At 43.0% G+C, this 16758-nt stretch overlaps 1 protein-coding gene across 1 annotated transcript in view; it reads right to left on the reverse strand.

Moving 5' to 3' along the window:
• Positions 1-12382: 12382 nt before the first annotated feature.
• Positions 12383-16758, reverse strand: part of epha10 (EPH receptor A10) — a gene marked incomplete at both ends in the record, with an annotated part of 146187 nt that continues 141811 nt past the window's right edge. Inside the window, 4 exons of the mRNA XM_084165258.1 lie at positions 12383-12497; positions 12660-12848; positions 13111-13301; positions 14992-15144. Coding sequence (XP_084021384.1) covers positions 12383-12497; positions 12660-12848; positions 13111-13301; positions 14992-15144 — 648 coding nt within the window. The remainder of the gene's footprint in view (positions 12498-12659; positions 12849-13110; positions 13302-14991; positions 15145-16758) is intronic.

The raw sequence follows: 16758 nt of genomic DNA on the forward strand, positions 1-16758 counted from the left end.
ACGTCTCACTGCCCAATGAGATCAGTTACTGGCATCTTACTGGACACACTGATAATCCAATCATACAGATGAAATGTAAAAAGATTTACGTAAAATATTTAATCTATGTGAAGAGTTCATTGAGTTTATGAAAAGCTGGTGGGTGGAGGTATTTTTGACAGTGTAGAAGGCAGTGTTTACCAAGCAGCAATGGCATGGAGATAAAACGAATTAAATCACCAACTAATTTCCTCAAATAAAGAGTATGGATTTGTGCCCTCCCTCTTTGAGGCAAACATCAGAAGTCATTCACGCAACCATACGTGCACGCTTGAATGTGCACACACACTAAAAATGCATGCATTTCTTGCCCATCTACACATTTTGCCAGGGGCTAGAGAAAATGTAGCAGTTTTAATGCTGATTTCCGGCAATTACAACATTCTGCCATGATTTGGGCCATGTTCATATCAGGTGAGATTGACCAACAAAATCAATGGCGGCCCTCTGGAGGTCAGGGCCCCTGGGCACCTGCCCTGCGTGCCTGGTCGATCATTTGGCCATGATTACAACAAGGTTTAGATATCTGGGTCATTCCACCAATTCTCATGTTGCACTACCACCTACAGGAATGCCACACAGTAAGCGTCACAGGGGGTGTCTGCCCTAAGATGGAGAACCCCCTGCTCTACAGGTCACCTGGCCTGAGTGGCCTTATTATGGTTTAAGTAGAGTACCACAGTATGAGTCATAATACTCATAAAACCTAGTGGTCAAACAGGGACAAATGCCATGATGATCTGGACGAGACTGCCAAATCGAGGCAAAGGTAAGAATCTCTGGATTTACTATCTAATGTTAGCAAAATGTAGTTATTAATAAATTGTCTACATTTCTGCGAAATGTCTTGAGCAAGTTTTAAATTGACACAATATCTCTTAGCAAAGGTGTGAGCTAGAGATGACTTGCAGGAGCTTGTAGGGATTTGTAGTCTTGCATGATGTCTATGTTGATGCTAATTAGCATTTTCGAATCAGAGTAAATAGACCCGAATATATTGATAAAAATAATCTTGTCCAAGAGAGATTTACATGGTTATCAAAATGTCACGCCAGGGTAAGCCTACACGAAACACAGTCCTTATTAAGTGTTTCTAAAATTCCCTATGGGAAAAATTAATGATGGAAAAACGATTGGAACCATTTCCCTGTTTGACTGCTAGGTTTTATGGGTATTATGACACCTTCACTGTGGGGCTCTATAGGAATCAAAGCAACATCCCTGATGTAGCAGGTATCATGCTCTAGAACACTGGGCTATCCATTTATTTTGATAATCAACTCTCCTTCATATTCTTTATTTGGCAACAATATGCGTTTTGAGGAGGCAAGGAGAGAGGATGTGAGGAATCTGGGAAATACAATTGATAACCCATCTAATAAAAATCCCAGTCAAAGACTAACAAGAGTTGCAGGATGGTTAGGTGTTGAGACGATAATTCCTTGATAGAGAAAGGCAACATACACTAAATGAACATCTCATTCCAAAATCATGGGCATTAATATGGAGTTGGTCCCCCCTTTGCTTCTATAACAGCCTCCACTCTTCTGGGAAGGCTTTCCACTAGATGTTGGAACATTGTTGGGGGGACTTGCTTCCATTCAGACATAAGAGCATTAGTGAGGTTGGGCACTGATGTTGGGCGATTAGGCCTGGCTCGTAGTCAGCGTTCCAATTCATCCCAAAGGTGTTCGATGGGGTTGAGGACAGCGCTCTGAGCAGGCCAGTCAAGTTCTTCCACACCGATTTCGACAAACCATTTCTGTATGGACCTCACTTTGTGCACCGGGGCATTGTCATGCTGAAACAGGAAAGGGCCTTCCCCAAACAGTTTCCACAAAGTTGGAAGCACAGAATAATCTAGAATGTCATATGCTGTAGCGTTAAGATTTCCCTTCATTGGAACTAAGGGGCATAGCCCGAACCATGAAAAACCGCCCCAGACCATTATTCCTCCTCCACCAAACAGTTGGCACTACGCATTTGGGCAGGTATTGTTCTCCTGGCATCCGCCAAACCCTGATTTGTCAGTTGGACTGCCAGATGTGAGCTTGTGTGGCCTACCACTTCGCAGCTGAGCCGTTGTTGCTCCTAGATGTTTCCACAGAAATTTGACGAAGTGATTAGTTGGAAAGGTGGCATCCTATGACGGTGCCACGTTGAAAGTCATTGAGCTCTTCAGCTCTCCACTAATTTGAAGGGTGTCCACAAACTTCTGTATATATAGAGTAAATATACATATTTTGAGAAAGGGCATCTTAACCTGTGACCTTCTGGTCCCTATCCCAGTGTATAGTCCACTGCGCCAGCAGGGGGGAGAGCACCACTCAATTTCTTCACATATTTAAAGCTGTTCAGTCAGAAAGTTAGATGAGAAATGTAATTTAAGAATGTTGGAAAACAAAAGTTGCCCAATACTTTTATAAATATCAATTATTTAATGCTTACTGTGTACCTGTGCTTGTCCTGATTGTTATAGTTGTCAGTTGGATTTGGAATCCATAGTTTATAAAGAATTGCATTATATGAGTCCCTTGCCAAAACTAAAATATCTGCCGTGCAATGACAGGCTGCTCCATTAACAAACAACTGCACCATTAGCAGAGGTCGTGTAAAACGCTGCTTTCATAAAAAACTACAGCACCCAAAGAAAATAATGCAGTTACACAGGCATTAAAGAATGGACATTTTTACAAGTATCGACTGACAGTGACTGGTTGTAGGTGCAGTCCGCCCACATTAGTCGCCGTTCAACTCCATCGTAAATCGTGAAGTTAAGTCACAGATTATCCATTATATTGACCAGATACTCTAGTGGCCGCTCTAACAATTAAAATAAATGTCTTAAAAAAATGGAAGGCAGTCGGGAGGAGGCAAGATCAGGTGGGACCATTCTAGCCAATGAGAGGGCATATACGTGTGTGAACAACAGGCACAACGATTTACACTAGTTACCACAGCCACAAAGTCAAAATTAGGCATACATTTTCAGAAGAGAATTTGTAGAAATAGGCAGGGTTTATGACTTTGTGGCTGTCATAACTAGTGACGACCAGGCACAACTCCAATATACAGTGGGGAAAAAAAGTATTTAGTCAGCCACCAATTGTGCAAGTTCTCCCACTTAAAAAGATGAGGACTGTAATTTTCATCATAGGTACACGTCAACTATGACAGACAAATGGAGAAAAAAAAATCAGAAAATCACATTGTAGGATTTTTAATGAATTTATTTGCAAATTATGGTGGAAAATAAGTATTTGGTCAATAACAAACAAGCAATATTTCTGGCTCTCACAGACCTGTAACTTCTTCTTTAAGAGGCTCCTCTGTCCTCCACTTGTTACCTGTATTAATGGCACCTGTTTGAACTTGTTATCAGTATAAAAGACACCTGTCCACAACCTCAAACAGTCACACTCCAAACTCCACTATGGCCAAGACCAAAGAGCTGTCAAAGAACACCAGAAACAAAATTGTAGACCTGCACCAGGCTGGGAAGACTGAATCTGCAATAGGTAAGCAGCTTGGTTTGAAGAAATCAACTGTGGGAGCAATTATTAGGAAATGGAAGACATACAAGACCACTGATAATCTCCCTCGATCTGGGGCTCCACGCAAGATCTCACCCCGTGGGGTCAAAATTATCACAAGAATGGTGAGCAAAAATCCCAGAACCACACAGGGGGACCTAGTGAATGACCTGCAGAGAGCTGGGACCAAAGTAACAAAGCCTACCATCAGTAACACACTACGCCGCCAGGGACTCAAATCCTGCAGTGCTAGACGTGTCCCCTTGCTTAAGCCAGTACATGTCCAGGCCCATCTGAAGTTTGCTAGAGTGCATTTGGATGATCCAGAAGAGGATTGGGAGAATGTCATATGGTCAGATGAAACCAAAATAGAACTTTTTGGTAAAAACTCAACTCGTCGTGTTTGGAGGACAAAGAATGCTGAGTTGCATCCAAAGAACACCATACCTACTGTGAAGCATCGGGGTGGAAACATCATGCTTTGGGGCTGTTTTTCTGCAAAGGGACCAGGACGACTGATCCGTATAAAGGAAAGAATGAATGGGGCCATGTATCATGAGATTTTGAGTGAAAACCTTTTTCCATCAGCAAGGGCATTGAAGATGAAACGTGGCTGGGTCTTTCAGCATGACAATGATCCCAAACACACCGCCCGGGCAACGAAGGAGTGGCTTCGTAAGAAGCATTTCAAGGTCCTGGAGTGGCCTAGCCAGTCCCCAGATCTCAACCCCATAGAAAATCTTTGGAGGGAATTGAAAGTCCGTGTTGCCCAGCGACAGCCCCAAAACATCACTGCTCTAGAGGAGATCTGCATGGAGGAATGGGCCAAAATACCAGCAACAGTGTGTGAAAACCTTGTGAAGACTTACAGAAAACGTTTGACCTGTGTCATTGCCAACAAAGGGTATACAACAAAGTATTGAGAAACTGTTGTTATTGACCAAATACTTATTTTCCACCATAATTTGCAAATAAATTCATTAAAAATCCTACAATGTGATTTTCTGGATTTTCTTTTCTCATTTTGTCTGTCATAGTTGACGTGTACCTACGATGAAAATTACAGGCCTCTCTCATCTTTTTAAGTGGGAGAACTTGCACAATTGGTGGCTGACTAAATACTTTTTTTCCCCACTGTATAAAGTGTTTTTTCTCAAAGTTGCCGGGATGTCAAGTGTCTTACATATCAGTACACTTGTAACAACCTAATAACTACAAAACTTCCATTAAATCAAAAAAGCCACGTAGCAAATAAGCCATTATATTTTTTGTTAACCAAATTCGACACTCTCTCATTGACCTCCATACAAGAAGAAGACAAGAGTTTGAGCCCAGTTATCCCTCTCGCCTCATCTCTTCCTCTCTGGTTGAGTTCTTGGCTACCACCCCTAAGGCCTTTTTTTATTTGACTCTCACCTGTAAACTCCACCCACTGACGTGTCACTCTAAGCTCTGCCCATAGCTTTCATACAACCAATCACATTAGTTCTGCCCTTGAAGTGGAGCCAGAGAAGGAAGAGGAAGTGAGACATTCCACTCCCTCATTTTTTCTGGTTCATACACGATCAATGAACTAAGCAGACCGGAGCCAACTGCTAATCGCATTGGTGCCTATGGGAGAGCCACCCCTTAAGCAGACTGGAACTGAGACCAATTTTGTCAATCGTAAACGGCCTGAGTAAGACATCTTCATTTATCCACCATCTTTGGTGGAGCTTCCCTCAGAACAAGATTGAGGCCGGGATTCACTCCTGAGCACAATTCCAGGGCTCTTTCTCAATTAAGGCCTTGATTCAATCCGGAGAGTTATTGTCGGAGGTTGTGATCAGAATGTTTGCTGAGAAGAACAGAACAAAAGGTGAACTGAAAGAGTTGAGTTTTCTGTGAGCTGCTTGCTTCATTCCCCTTGTGAAAAGATGCAGCCAGACTTGCACATGCGTAAGGAAGAACAGATGATCAAGCTCAGAGCCTGAAGCACCCCAAATAAACAGACAATAATGTTTGCTCTTATTGGAGATTTTTTAATAACACATTTCAATATTGCAACAGCCATCTGTTTTTCTAACAGGTAAAAATCATCAGAAAACGAACAAAAAAATGTTTTTTGGCAATGGCCCTAAATTCAAACAATAGAACCCCTACACAGTGAGCAGATATTTTCAACACATTGTTCTTCAAACAAATTATAAAAATAGATAGCATTTTCAAATACATATTTACAGTAGTAAACATATTTTGTAATGGTAGAGTAAACAGAGAGAGAGGGGGGAGACAACGACTGATTCGCTATAGTGAAAAGGTTCAGTTTGGTGTCTGTATACAGGGGTGGTGAGACTGTGTTTCTAAATATGTGTGTGAGTCTATAGGAGTATCTTTTTAGAACATGATATGGGTTTATATATGTGTTGAGGCAAAATAGCTACAGAGAGAGGGGGAGAGAGAGAGCGAGAGAGAGTACATGGGGAAGAGATGAGAAAATATACTGGTAGTCCTTTCATACCAGATACCTCCCTATTACAATAATCAATTTATGAACCACACTGAACCAATAACATGTCTATTGTGTACAGTGCATTCGGAAAGTATTCAAACCCCTTCACTTTTTCCACATTTTGTTACGTTACAGCCTTATTAAAAAATGGATGAAATTGTTTTTTCCCCCTCATCAATCTACACACTATACCCCATAATGACAAATTGCAAATGTATAAAAAAACAACAACTGAAATATCACGTTTACATAAGTATTCAGACCCTTTATTCAGTACATTGTTGAAGCACCTTTGGCAGCGATTACAGCCTTGAGTCTTCTTGGGTATGACGCTACAAGATTGGCACACCTGTATTTGGGGAGTTTTCTCCCATTCTTCTCAGCAGATCTTCTCAAGCTCTGTCAGGTTGGATGGGGAGCGTCGCTGCACAGTTATTTTCAGGTCTCGCCAGAGATGTTCGATCGGGCTCAAGTCTGGGTTCTGGCTGAGTCAATCAAGGACATTCAGAGACACTCCTGCGCTGTCTTGGCTGTGTGCTTAGGGTCGTTGTCCTGTTGAAAGGTGAACTTTCACCCCAGGCTGAGGTCCTAAGCACTCTGGAGCAGGTTTTCATCAAGGAGCTCTCTGTACTTTGCTCCGTTCATCTAGTCGTGCAAATTCTACACAGGGACACTCAAAGTCAATATTAAATGAATCATTGTTTTATTAACAGCAAGCTGGAGAGGTCATAGTCAAACTTTGATGCATAAAGTCTCACATTCTCTTCTTCTCTCCAAGCTGAGACCTTGAAACTGAGATATCCCTTTCATTCTCAAAACAAGGTTCTGGGCGTACTGCCAAATAGCAGATACTGATAGTGAGGATTCCTCCCAGGCATGTTCAATCAGTCACTTGCATGAACACAGAAATTGGTTACTAGAAAAGGACAAACAAAATGTTCCATCACAATCTCTCCCTCGATCCTGACTAGTCTCCCTGCCGCTGAAAAACATCCCAACACCACCATGCTTCACCGTAGGGATGGTATTGGCCAGATGATGAGCGGTGCCTGGTATCCTCTAGACGTGACACTTGGCATTCAGGCCAAAGAGTTCAATCTTGGTTTCATCAGACCAGAGAATCTTGTTTCTCATGGTCTGAGTGTCCTTTAGGTGCCGTTTGGCAAACGCCAAGCTGACTGTCATGTGCATTTTACTGAGGAGTGGCTTCCGTCTGGCCACTACCATGAAGGCCTGATTGGTGGAGTGCTGTAGAGATGGTTGTCCTTCTGGAAGGTTCTCCCATCTCCACAGAGGAACTCTGGAGCTCTGTCAGAGTGACCATCGGGTTCTTGGTCATCTTCCTGACCAAGGCCCTTCTCCTCCGATTGCGCAGTTTGGCCCGGGCGGCACGCTCTAGGAAGAGTCCTGGTGGTTCCAAACTTTTTCCATTTAAGAATGATGGAGGCCACTGTGTTCTTGGGGACTTTCAATGCTGCATAAATGTTTTGGTATCCTTCCCCAGGTCTGTGCCTCGACACAATCCTGTCTCGGAGTTCTACGGACAAATCCTTCGACCTCATGGCTTGGTTTTTGCTCTGACATGCACTGTCAACTGTGGGACCTTATATAGACAGGTGTGTGCCTTTCCAAATCATGTCCAATCAATTGAATTTACCACAGGTGGATTCCAATCAAGTTGTAGAAACAACTCAAGGATGATCAATGGAAACAGGATGCACCTGAGCTCAATTTCGAGTCTCATAGCAAAGGGTCTGAATACTTATGTAAATAAGGTATATTTTTTATTTTTTATACATTAGCAAAAATGTCTATAAACCTGAAAACCTGTTTTCGCTTTGTCATTATGGGGTATTGTGTGATTGGACATGACTGATGAGGGGAAAAAATAATGTAATCAATTTTAGAGTAAGGCTGTAACGTAACAAAATGAGGAGGGATCTGAATACTTTCCGAATGCACTGTAGCTAGGCTACATGAGTATTATTGAAATAAAAAATGCCCCAAAACATGTTACCTACAATTAAATGTTACCGGTTTTGAAAAATTACATAATACTGACCAATGGGAGGGGCTTGTGACTGCACAGTGGGGGGTTGTGGGATTTGTAGGAACATTTAGAATATGGTAAGTGTGCAACCATGTTGTATAGCTAGGGCCCTGTGTTTGGTTAATTTTTGGATGTAATTCTCATTTCTGGAAAATGCTTAAAATTAAGGTTAAGACCTTAATTTTAAACATTTTCCAGAAATGAAAATTAGACCAAAAATTAAAGTAATATTCTGATGGTGGTGCTGGACCATCTGACATAAAAAGAAAGGGGGACAGTTTGATGAAAAAGCTTTAAACAAAAGGTTAAAATCCAGGTCATGTGACATGATTAACCAAAACACAGGGCCCTATGCATGACAGCTTGAATTGCTGAGCCGAAAAAAACAAAACATAAATTATCACTCTACGACATTCTGAAATACTGCAATACTGCATATATAATGCAACACATTGATACCATACATCCAGCTACACTGGACTCAAAATGTACAGTCGTGGTCAAAAGTTTTGAGAATGACACAAATACTAATTTTCACAAAGTCTGCTGCCTCAGTTTTGATGATGGCAATTTGCATATACTCCAGAATGTCATGAAGAGTGATCAGATGAATTGCAATTAATTGCAAAGTCCCTCTTTGCCATGAAAATGAACTTAATCCCCAAAAAACATTTCCACTGCATTTCAGCCCTGCCACAAAAGGACCAGCTGCCATCATGTCAGTGATTCTCTTGTTAACACAGGTGAGAGTGTTGACGAGGACAAGGCTGGAGATCACTCTGTCATGCTGATTGAGTTAGAATAACATACTGGAAGCTTTAAAAGGAGGGTGGTGCTTGAAATCATTGTTCTTCCTCTGTTAACCATGGTTACCATCCTCAAAAAATTCTACAGCTGCACCATCGAGAGCATCCTGACTGGTTGCATCACCGCCTGGTAAGGCAACTGCTTGGCCTCTGACCGCAAGGCACTACAGAGGATAGTGCGTACGGCCCAGTACATCACTGGGGCAAAGCTCCCTGCCATCCAGGACCTCTATACCAGGCGGTGTCAGAGGAAGGCCCTCAAAATTGTCAAAGACTCCAGCCACCCTAGTCATAGTCTGTTCTCTCTGCTACCGCACGGCAAGCGGTACCGGAGTGCCAAGTCTAGGTCCAAAAGACTTCTCAACAGCTTCTACCCCCAAGCCATAAGACTCCTGAACAGCTAATCATGGCTACCCAGACTATTTGCACTGCCCCCCCACCCCATCCTTTTTACGCTGCTGCTACTCTGTTAAGTATTTATGCATAGTCACTTTAACTCTACCCACATGTACATATTACCTCAACTACCTCAACTAGCCGGTGCCCCCGCACATTGACTCTGCAACGGTACCCCCCTGTATATATAGCCTCCCTACTGTCACTTTATTTTACTGTATATATAGCCTCCCTACTGTCACTTTATTTGACTTCTGCTCTTTTTTTCTCAACACTTTTTTTGTTGTTGTTTTATTCTTACTTTTTTTGTTTAAAATAAATGCACTGTTGGTTAAGGGCTGTAAGTAAGCATTTCACTGTAATGTCTGCACCTGTTGTATTCGGCGCATGTGACCAATAAAATTTGATTTGATTTGATTTGATTTGATACCTGCAAGGAAACATGTGCCGTCATCATTGCTTTGCACAAAAAGGGCTTCACAGGCAAGGATATTGCTGCTAGTAAGATTGCACCTAAATCAACCATTTATCGGATCATCAAGAGCTTCAAGGAGAGAGGTTCAACTGTTGTGAGGAAGGCGTCAGGGCGCCAAAGAAAGTCCAGCAAGCGCCAGGACCGTCTCCTAAAGTTGATTCAGCTGCGGGATCGGGGCACCACCAGTGCAGAGCTTGCTCAGGAATGGCAGCAGGCAGGTGTGAGTGCAACTGCACGCACAGTGAGGCGAAGACTTTTGGAGGATGGCCTGGTGTCAAGAAGGGCAGCAAAGAAGCCACTTCTCTCCAGGAAAAACATCAGGGACAGACTGATATTCTGCAAAAGGTACAGGGATTGGACTGCTGAGGACTGGGGTAAAGTCATTTTCTCTGATGAATCCCCTTTCCGATTGTTTGGGGCATCCGGAAAACACCTTGTCCAGAGAAGACAAGGTGAGCGCTATCATCAGTCCTGTGTCATGCCAACAGTAAAGCATCCTGAGACCATTCATGTGTGGGGTTGCTTCTCAGCCAAGGGAGTGGGCTCACTCACAATTTTGCCTAAGAACACAGCCATGAATAAAGAATGGTACCAACACATCCTCCGAGAGCAACTTCTCCCAACCATCCAAGAACAGTTTGGTGACGACCAACGCCTTTTCCAGCATGATGGAGAACCTTGCCACAAGGCAAAAGTGATAACTAAGTGGCTCGGGGAACAAAACATCGACATTTTGGGTCCATGGCCAGGAAACTCTCCAGACCTTAATCCCATTGAGAACTTGTGGTCGATCCTCAAGAGGCGGGTGGACAAACAAAAACCCACAAATTCTGACAAACTCCAAGCATTGATTACGCAAGAATGGGCTGCCATCAGTCAGGATGTGGCCCAGAAGTTAATTGAGAGCATGCCAGGGCGGATTGCAGAGGTCTTGAAAAAGAAGGGTCAACACTGCAAATATTGACACTTTGCATAAACTTAATGTAATTGTCAATAAAAGCCTTTGACACTTATGGAATGCTTGTAATTATACTTCAGTATACCATAGCAACATCTGACAAAAATATCTCATAACACTGAAGCAGCAAACATTGTGAAGACCAATACTTGTGTCATTCTCAAAACTTTTGACCACGACTGTATAAGTCCTATATCAACTACTGTAGATTTGTTGACAGTATCAAAATTATTCAATACCCCTGTCTATGAGAATCAAACAGTATAGTGTAAGTCCTCTTCATAATATCTTCTTCAGTACAGAACACCTTTATTCAGTAACAGAATCCCTCTAACTATAAAAAAAGAAAACTTCATGATATACAATGTAATCAAAACAAACAACTGCTGGGAAGGGATATGCTTGACACCAAAGGACATGTGCTTTGCCGCATCCTTAAACACAAAATTAAATTATTTATTAAATTATTAAATCAAGTATGTCTATTTGACCCTCGTAACCTCTTCCCGTCAGGAGGTTGTGTGAGAGTCTGTAAACCGTAAACGCATAAATAAAAATGAATAAATATTAGATACGTCAGCTTGAGACTTGACCTTTATTTTTAACAGTGCAATATACCCTTGTAGTGAAAATGCTTTTTAGACAAGATAAATATATTAGCGAGACGCTACATGATACCACTGACATCCCGGCTAAGGGACATTAGCCATTCCACACACTAAGAAAACACCGGGAGAGCAGAGACAGTTAACGGAAAAACTTTAGAAAAAAGATAAATGTAACAGACTAAATAGAAATTAACACTCAAACACATGTAAATCCTTTGTTTCGATTTACAGTTTTCTAGTTTTAGATCAGTAGTTTCTTTCTGAAGGTAAGTCTTTTTCCAGCCTCGTGATTGGTCGGGCTACGTACGACATGACACGGCCTGGGCTCCGCCCACACTGTGGGAACCAGTCACTTGATCGCACTTCAGCGGCCGGAATAGGACGTTTTTAACCATTGAACTGAGACCAGTTTTACAATTTCAGCCCTGTTCGACAGACAGCACTTTCTCCATTAGTGCCTTATCCCACTGTTCTGAGACCAGTGGTAGAGGGGCAGCCCTGTAATGGACAGTACTTCTCAACCAGGGTTGTTTTAACCTCAGTTCTGAGACCAGTGGTTCAGTAGAGTAGAGTATCACTCCGCTTGAGGGGACAGTTCTTCTCCATCAAGGAAATATTATTACCCCATATTTTGAGAGCAGTGGCAGAGTGCCAGACGTTTTAGATGGACAGTACTTCTCTATCAGGGTAGTTTTAAGTCTCTTTAACCCTTGATCCAAGGCCAGTTGTCAGAGTGGACATCTAGTCGATTCGCGTCAGCGTGCAGACAGAAGTCATGTGACTTCCGACAGAGTACGTTGATCACGACTGGAAGATACCTTGCTCCCAAGGACTTAAGAGAGGGAGGAGGGGGAAGAGGAGGAAGAGTGAGTGGGTGCAGTGTGGCGATATCTCTGCCGATCTCTCTATCCACTTCATTCCGTCCATCTGCATGAGAGACGAGTCTCTCCTCTGTGAAAATCCTTCTATCCAGCCGTCCGTCCGTCTGTCGGCACGTATGTGTATGTATTTATGTGTGTGTGTGTGTTAGACCTGCACCCCTCTGCCGTGCATCTGGATGACCTGGGCTCTAAGGGTCTGGATGGCAGACAGGATCTGTTTCTGGTGCTCCAGAGAGGTGATGCCTAGACTCAACACATCTCTGTGGAGAAGACCACAACACAAAGACATCAGTTAGACTATACCAACTCATGATATTCAGATGCACAAAAAGCAAGGCAAACACATACTTGTTTATGTATTAACGCTTACTCGCACACGCACACACACACACACACACACACGCTCATTTAGAGCCACTCACTGGACTGTCATACGGGCCACAGACTCCAGGTAGCAGTATCCTGATGCGGTGAAGTTGTCCTTGTAGCGCCCCATGTCCACCGCATCCAACCACTCCCCTACTGAGTTAAAAGCGGGGAACGAGGGAAGAGTCCGCTCTGCCAGGGAGATGGAGGAGCCTAGCGGGAGGGTTCCTCGCTGAGGGAGGGTTCTACAGATTGAAGAAGAGAGAGAGAGCGATCAGGGAGAGAGAGATTTCAGGAAGGGATGCATGAGTCTATTGTTATCATAAGCGGTAGTATTTCTACTCTGATATCAAAACTGAGTGGGAAGTGGGAGACCTGCTTGGACGACATAAACAAACCATACTGATGTTGGCCCATGTTGGCTAGCAGAGTCTGTTAGCTGTTACCCTGTATGTTGACCCATGTTTAGCCCATGTTAAGCATGGTTTGAAGTGGCCTATTTCCTACCTGCGTGCCAGTGTGGAGGAGCCGATGCCGTCAGGGCTGCGGATGCTCTTGCTGAGAGCTGAGTGGATCTGGCTGAAGGTAGGTCTCTCCGTTCTCTCCTTCTGCCAACAGTCCAACATCAGCTGGTGGAGGTGGGGTGGACAGTTCATAGGGGCGGGCAGGCGGAAGCCATCCTCTATGGCTTTGATCACCTTGGACGAGAGGAGATGGAGAGAGAGGAAGGAGTGAGAAATGTTGATAGTGAACGATGACTCCGTCTTAGTCCAAAGTGGCTTCAGGAGATCTCAGACAACACAATCACACAAACAATATCCCTTTACACAAGGTTCTCTCAAAGAGCTAACCCATCAAACAGATCGGTCCCCCATAAAGACTGCTCCTAAACACTTCAAAAATATATTCTCTCCCTTTAAATCACTGTTTTCTAACACTGTGCTCCCTAGAAAAAGCTCACCCGCCAATAAAAAAAAACATTGAAATGTTCCACATTCACTAAAAACACTGTCCTCCTCGGTTCTGTCCTGACCTCCAATTTAACCAAACAGTGTTCCTAAAGTGTTTCTTCATTGGCTGACATTTTCCATTTAATCAGAGCTAAAAAGCAAAGGGCATGTTAGGGCAGCATGTGGGCTGGGTGAGTTAATGGTGATATTATGTATTTGTTTAATGCATTAATATCTCAAGCGCTCAGCCAGCTTGGCCTTTGACATTTCATTTGGAGAGTTTAGTGCTGTGACCATAGAGGTAGACACAAAGTCTGGATATTGAATGAGTAAGCTAGTAATAAACCATCACGGTTCATATCCTAGCTGAGGGAGGGTTCATAGTAATTAATTTCAACATTTCATGGTCGTCTATTTTGTAGTTTTATTGTTCAGTTTAGTGGAAAGTTTTAGACAGCATATTAGCATGAACAAGCTGTTGGCTTAAATGTGAACTCTGTTGAACCCTCTATCTACTCTAATACTTTTGAATGCCATTCATTTTGCCGCCTTTGATCAAAGGCACTTTGAAATCACATTCTCTCACTTTTCTCTTCAACAAAGTCTTACGCAACACTTTCTGCACTCTCCTGAAGTTCTGTTTTCTACAAAAGCAAAAAAAAGCAATCACTCTGAAAAAGAGGACGGAGGGAGAAAGGAACCAAAAAACACGCCCTCATCGACTTTCAAATAATAGGCTTCTCACACAAACTGGTGGCGGCAGGGTCCTATCGATTGGACAATCTCCTAAAAAAGCAACCCTCCTAAAATAGCTACACTTCACATTTCCTTAAAAGAGAGTGCCGCTTCCTGCCGGGATTTTAGGCTTCCTCTAAGAGCGGGGATCGTGGTGGCACTTTGGGACCGCCACTAGAAAGCGACGTGGTGTCCTTAAGAGAAACCGGATTGGTCACGGAGCTGAAGTGGACTTATGCCGGAGACTTGGAGCCCAAAGAGTATTTTAGAGAAGCACCCGTGGCTTTCCCTCTTATAAGATCTGAGCTAGCCCAAGTCAAAGAGTTCACACAGTTTTAGAGGGGACAGAGGAGATGGGGAGAGAGAGAGAGAGAGAGAGAGAGAGAGAGAGAGAGCGAGCACAAGCGAAGACGAGAAAGTATAGGAGAGAGATTATTAGGTAGAGAAGGAAACAGCATAGGGAATGGGGTGAGGGAACGGACAGAGATGCACATGTGGACAGAGACGGAAAGTGAAGGAAGAGAGAGATGGGAGGATGCAATGGAGATAAAGAGCAGAGAGAAAGAGAGAGAGAGACAGAGAGAAAGAGAGAGAGAGAGAGCGAGCAACCGAGATAGAGAGGAGCTACAGAGATGAGCTGGATAAAGAGACTAGAGAGGAGGAGAAGGTAGAGTATAGAGATAGAGCCAGTCACTCTACTCACGTCCTGGTTGCCCATGTCCCAGTAGGGCCTCTCTCCGTAGGACATGACCTCCCACATGACGATGCCAAAGCTCCACACGTCAGACGCTGAGCTGTAGCGGTGGTACTGGATGGCCTCTGGGGCTGTCCACAACACTACACTCTTCCCTGCATGCTGAGGGAGAGAGAGTGAGAGATTTTCAATGTTCAACTCCACACTCAGCTTGACATTGGACATCTTGTATGAACATGTTAGAGTTTACATTTAAACATCCTACTACACTATGATTATTATATATTTGTTCATTATTCATTTTATTATTGTGTCATGCATCATTAAGAAGGAAAGAAATTCCACAAATTAACTTTTAAGAAGGCACACCTGTTAATTGAAATGCATTCCAGGTGACTACCTCATGAAGCTGGTTGAGAGAATGCCAAGAGTGTGCAAAGCTGTCATCAAGGCAAAGGGTGGCTATTTGAAGAATCTCAAATATAAAATATATTTTGATTCGTTTAACACTTTTTGGGTTACTACATGATTCCATATGTGTTATTTCATAGTTTTGATGTCTTCACTATTATTCTACAATGAATGAGTAGGTGTGTCCAAACTTTTGACTGGTACTGTACGTACATACCTACCTACATATGTATTACGTACAGTGCCTTGCAAAAGTATTCATCCCCCTTGCCGTTTTTCCTATTTTGTTGCTTTACAACCTGTAATTTAAATGTTTGTTTTTTTGGATTTCATGTAATGGACGTACACAAAATAGTCCAAATTGGTGAAGTGAAATGAAAAAAATAACTTGTTTCAAAATATTCTAAAAAATAAATAACGGAAAAGTGGTGCGTACATATTTATTCACCCCCTTTGCAATGAAGCCCCTAAATAAGATCTGGTGCAACCAATTACCTTCAGAAGTCACATAATTAGTTAAATAAAGTCCACATGTGTGCAATCTAAGTGTAACATGATCTCAGTATATATATACACCTGTTCTGAAAGGCCCCAGAGTCTGCAACACCACTAAGCAAGGGGCACCACCAAGCAAGCGGCACCATGAAGACCAAGGAGCTCTCCAAACAGGTCAGGGACAAAGTTGTGGAGAAGTACAGATCAGGGTTGGGTTATAAAAAAATATCAGAAACTTTGAACATCCCACGGAGCACCATTAAATCCATTATTAAAAAATTGAAAGAATATGGCACCACAACAAACCTGCCAAGAGAGGGTCGCCCACCAAAACCCACAGACCAGGCAAGGAGGGCATTAATCAGAGAGGCAACAAAGAGACCAAAGATAACCCTGAAGGAGCTGCAAAGCCACTTTAAGCCATACACTCCACAGAGCTGGGGTTTACGGAAGAGTGGCCAGAAAAAAGGAATGTTTGAGACTCCCCAAACATATGGAAGAAGGTACTCTGGTCAGATGAGACTAAAATTGAGCTTTTTGGCCATCAAGGAAAACGCTATGTCTGGCGCAAACCCAACACCTCTCATCACCCCGAGAACACCATCCCCACAGTGAAGCATGGTGGTGGCAGCATCATGCTGTGGGGATGTTTTTCATCGGCAGGGACTGGGAAACTTGTCAGAATTGAAGGAATGATGGATGGCGCTAAATACAAGGAAATTCTTGAGGGAAACCTGTTTCAGTCTTCCAGCAGGACAATGACCCTAAGCATACTGCTAAAGCAACACTTGAGTGGTTTAAGGGGAAACATTTAAATCTCTTGGAATGGCCTAGTCAAAGCCCAGACCCCAATCCAATTGAGAATCTGTG

Source organism: Coregonus lavaretus (genome assembly GCF_964263955.1).
Source record: "Coregonus lavaretus genome assembly, chromosome: 7".
Taxonomy (NCBI): Eukaryota; Metazoa; Chordata; class Actinopteri; order Salmoniformes; family Salmonidae; genus Coregonus; species Coregonus lavaretus.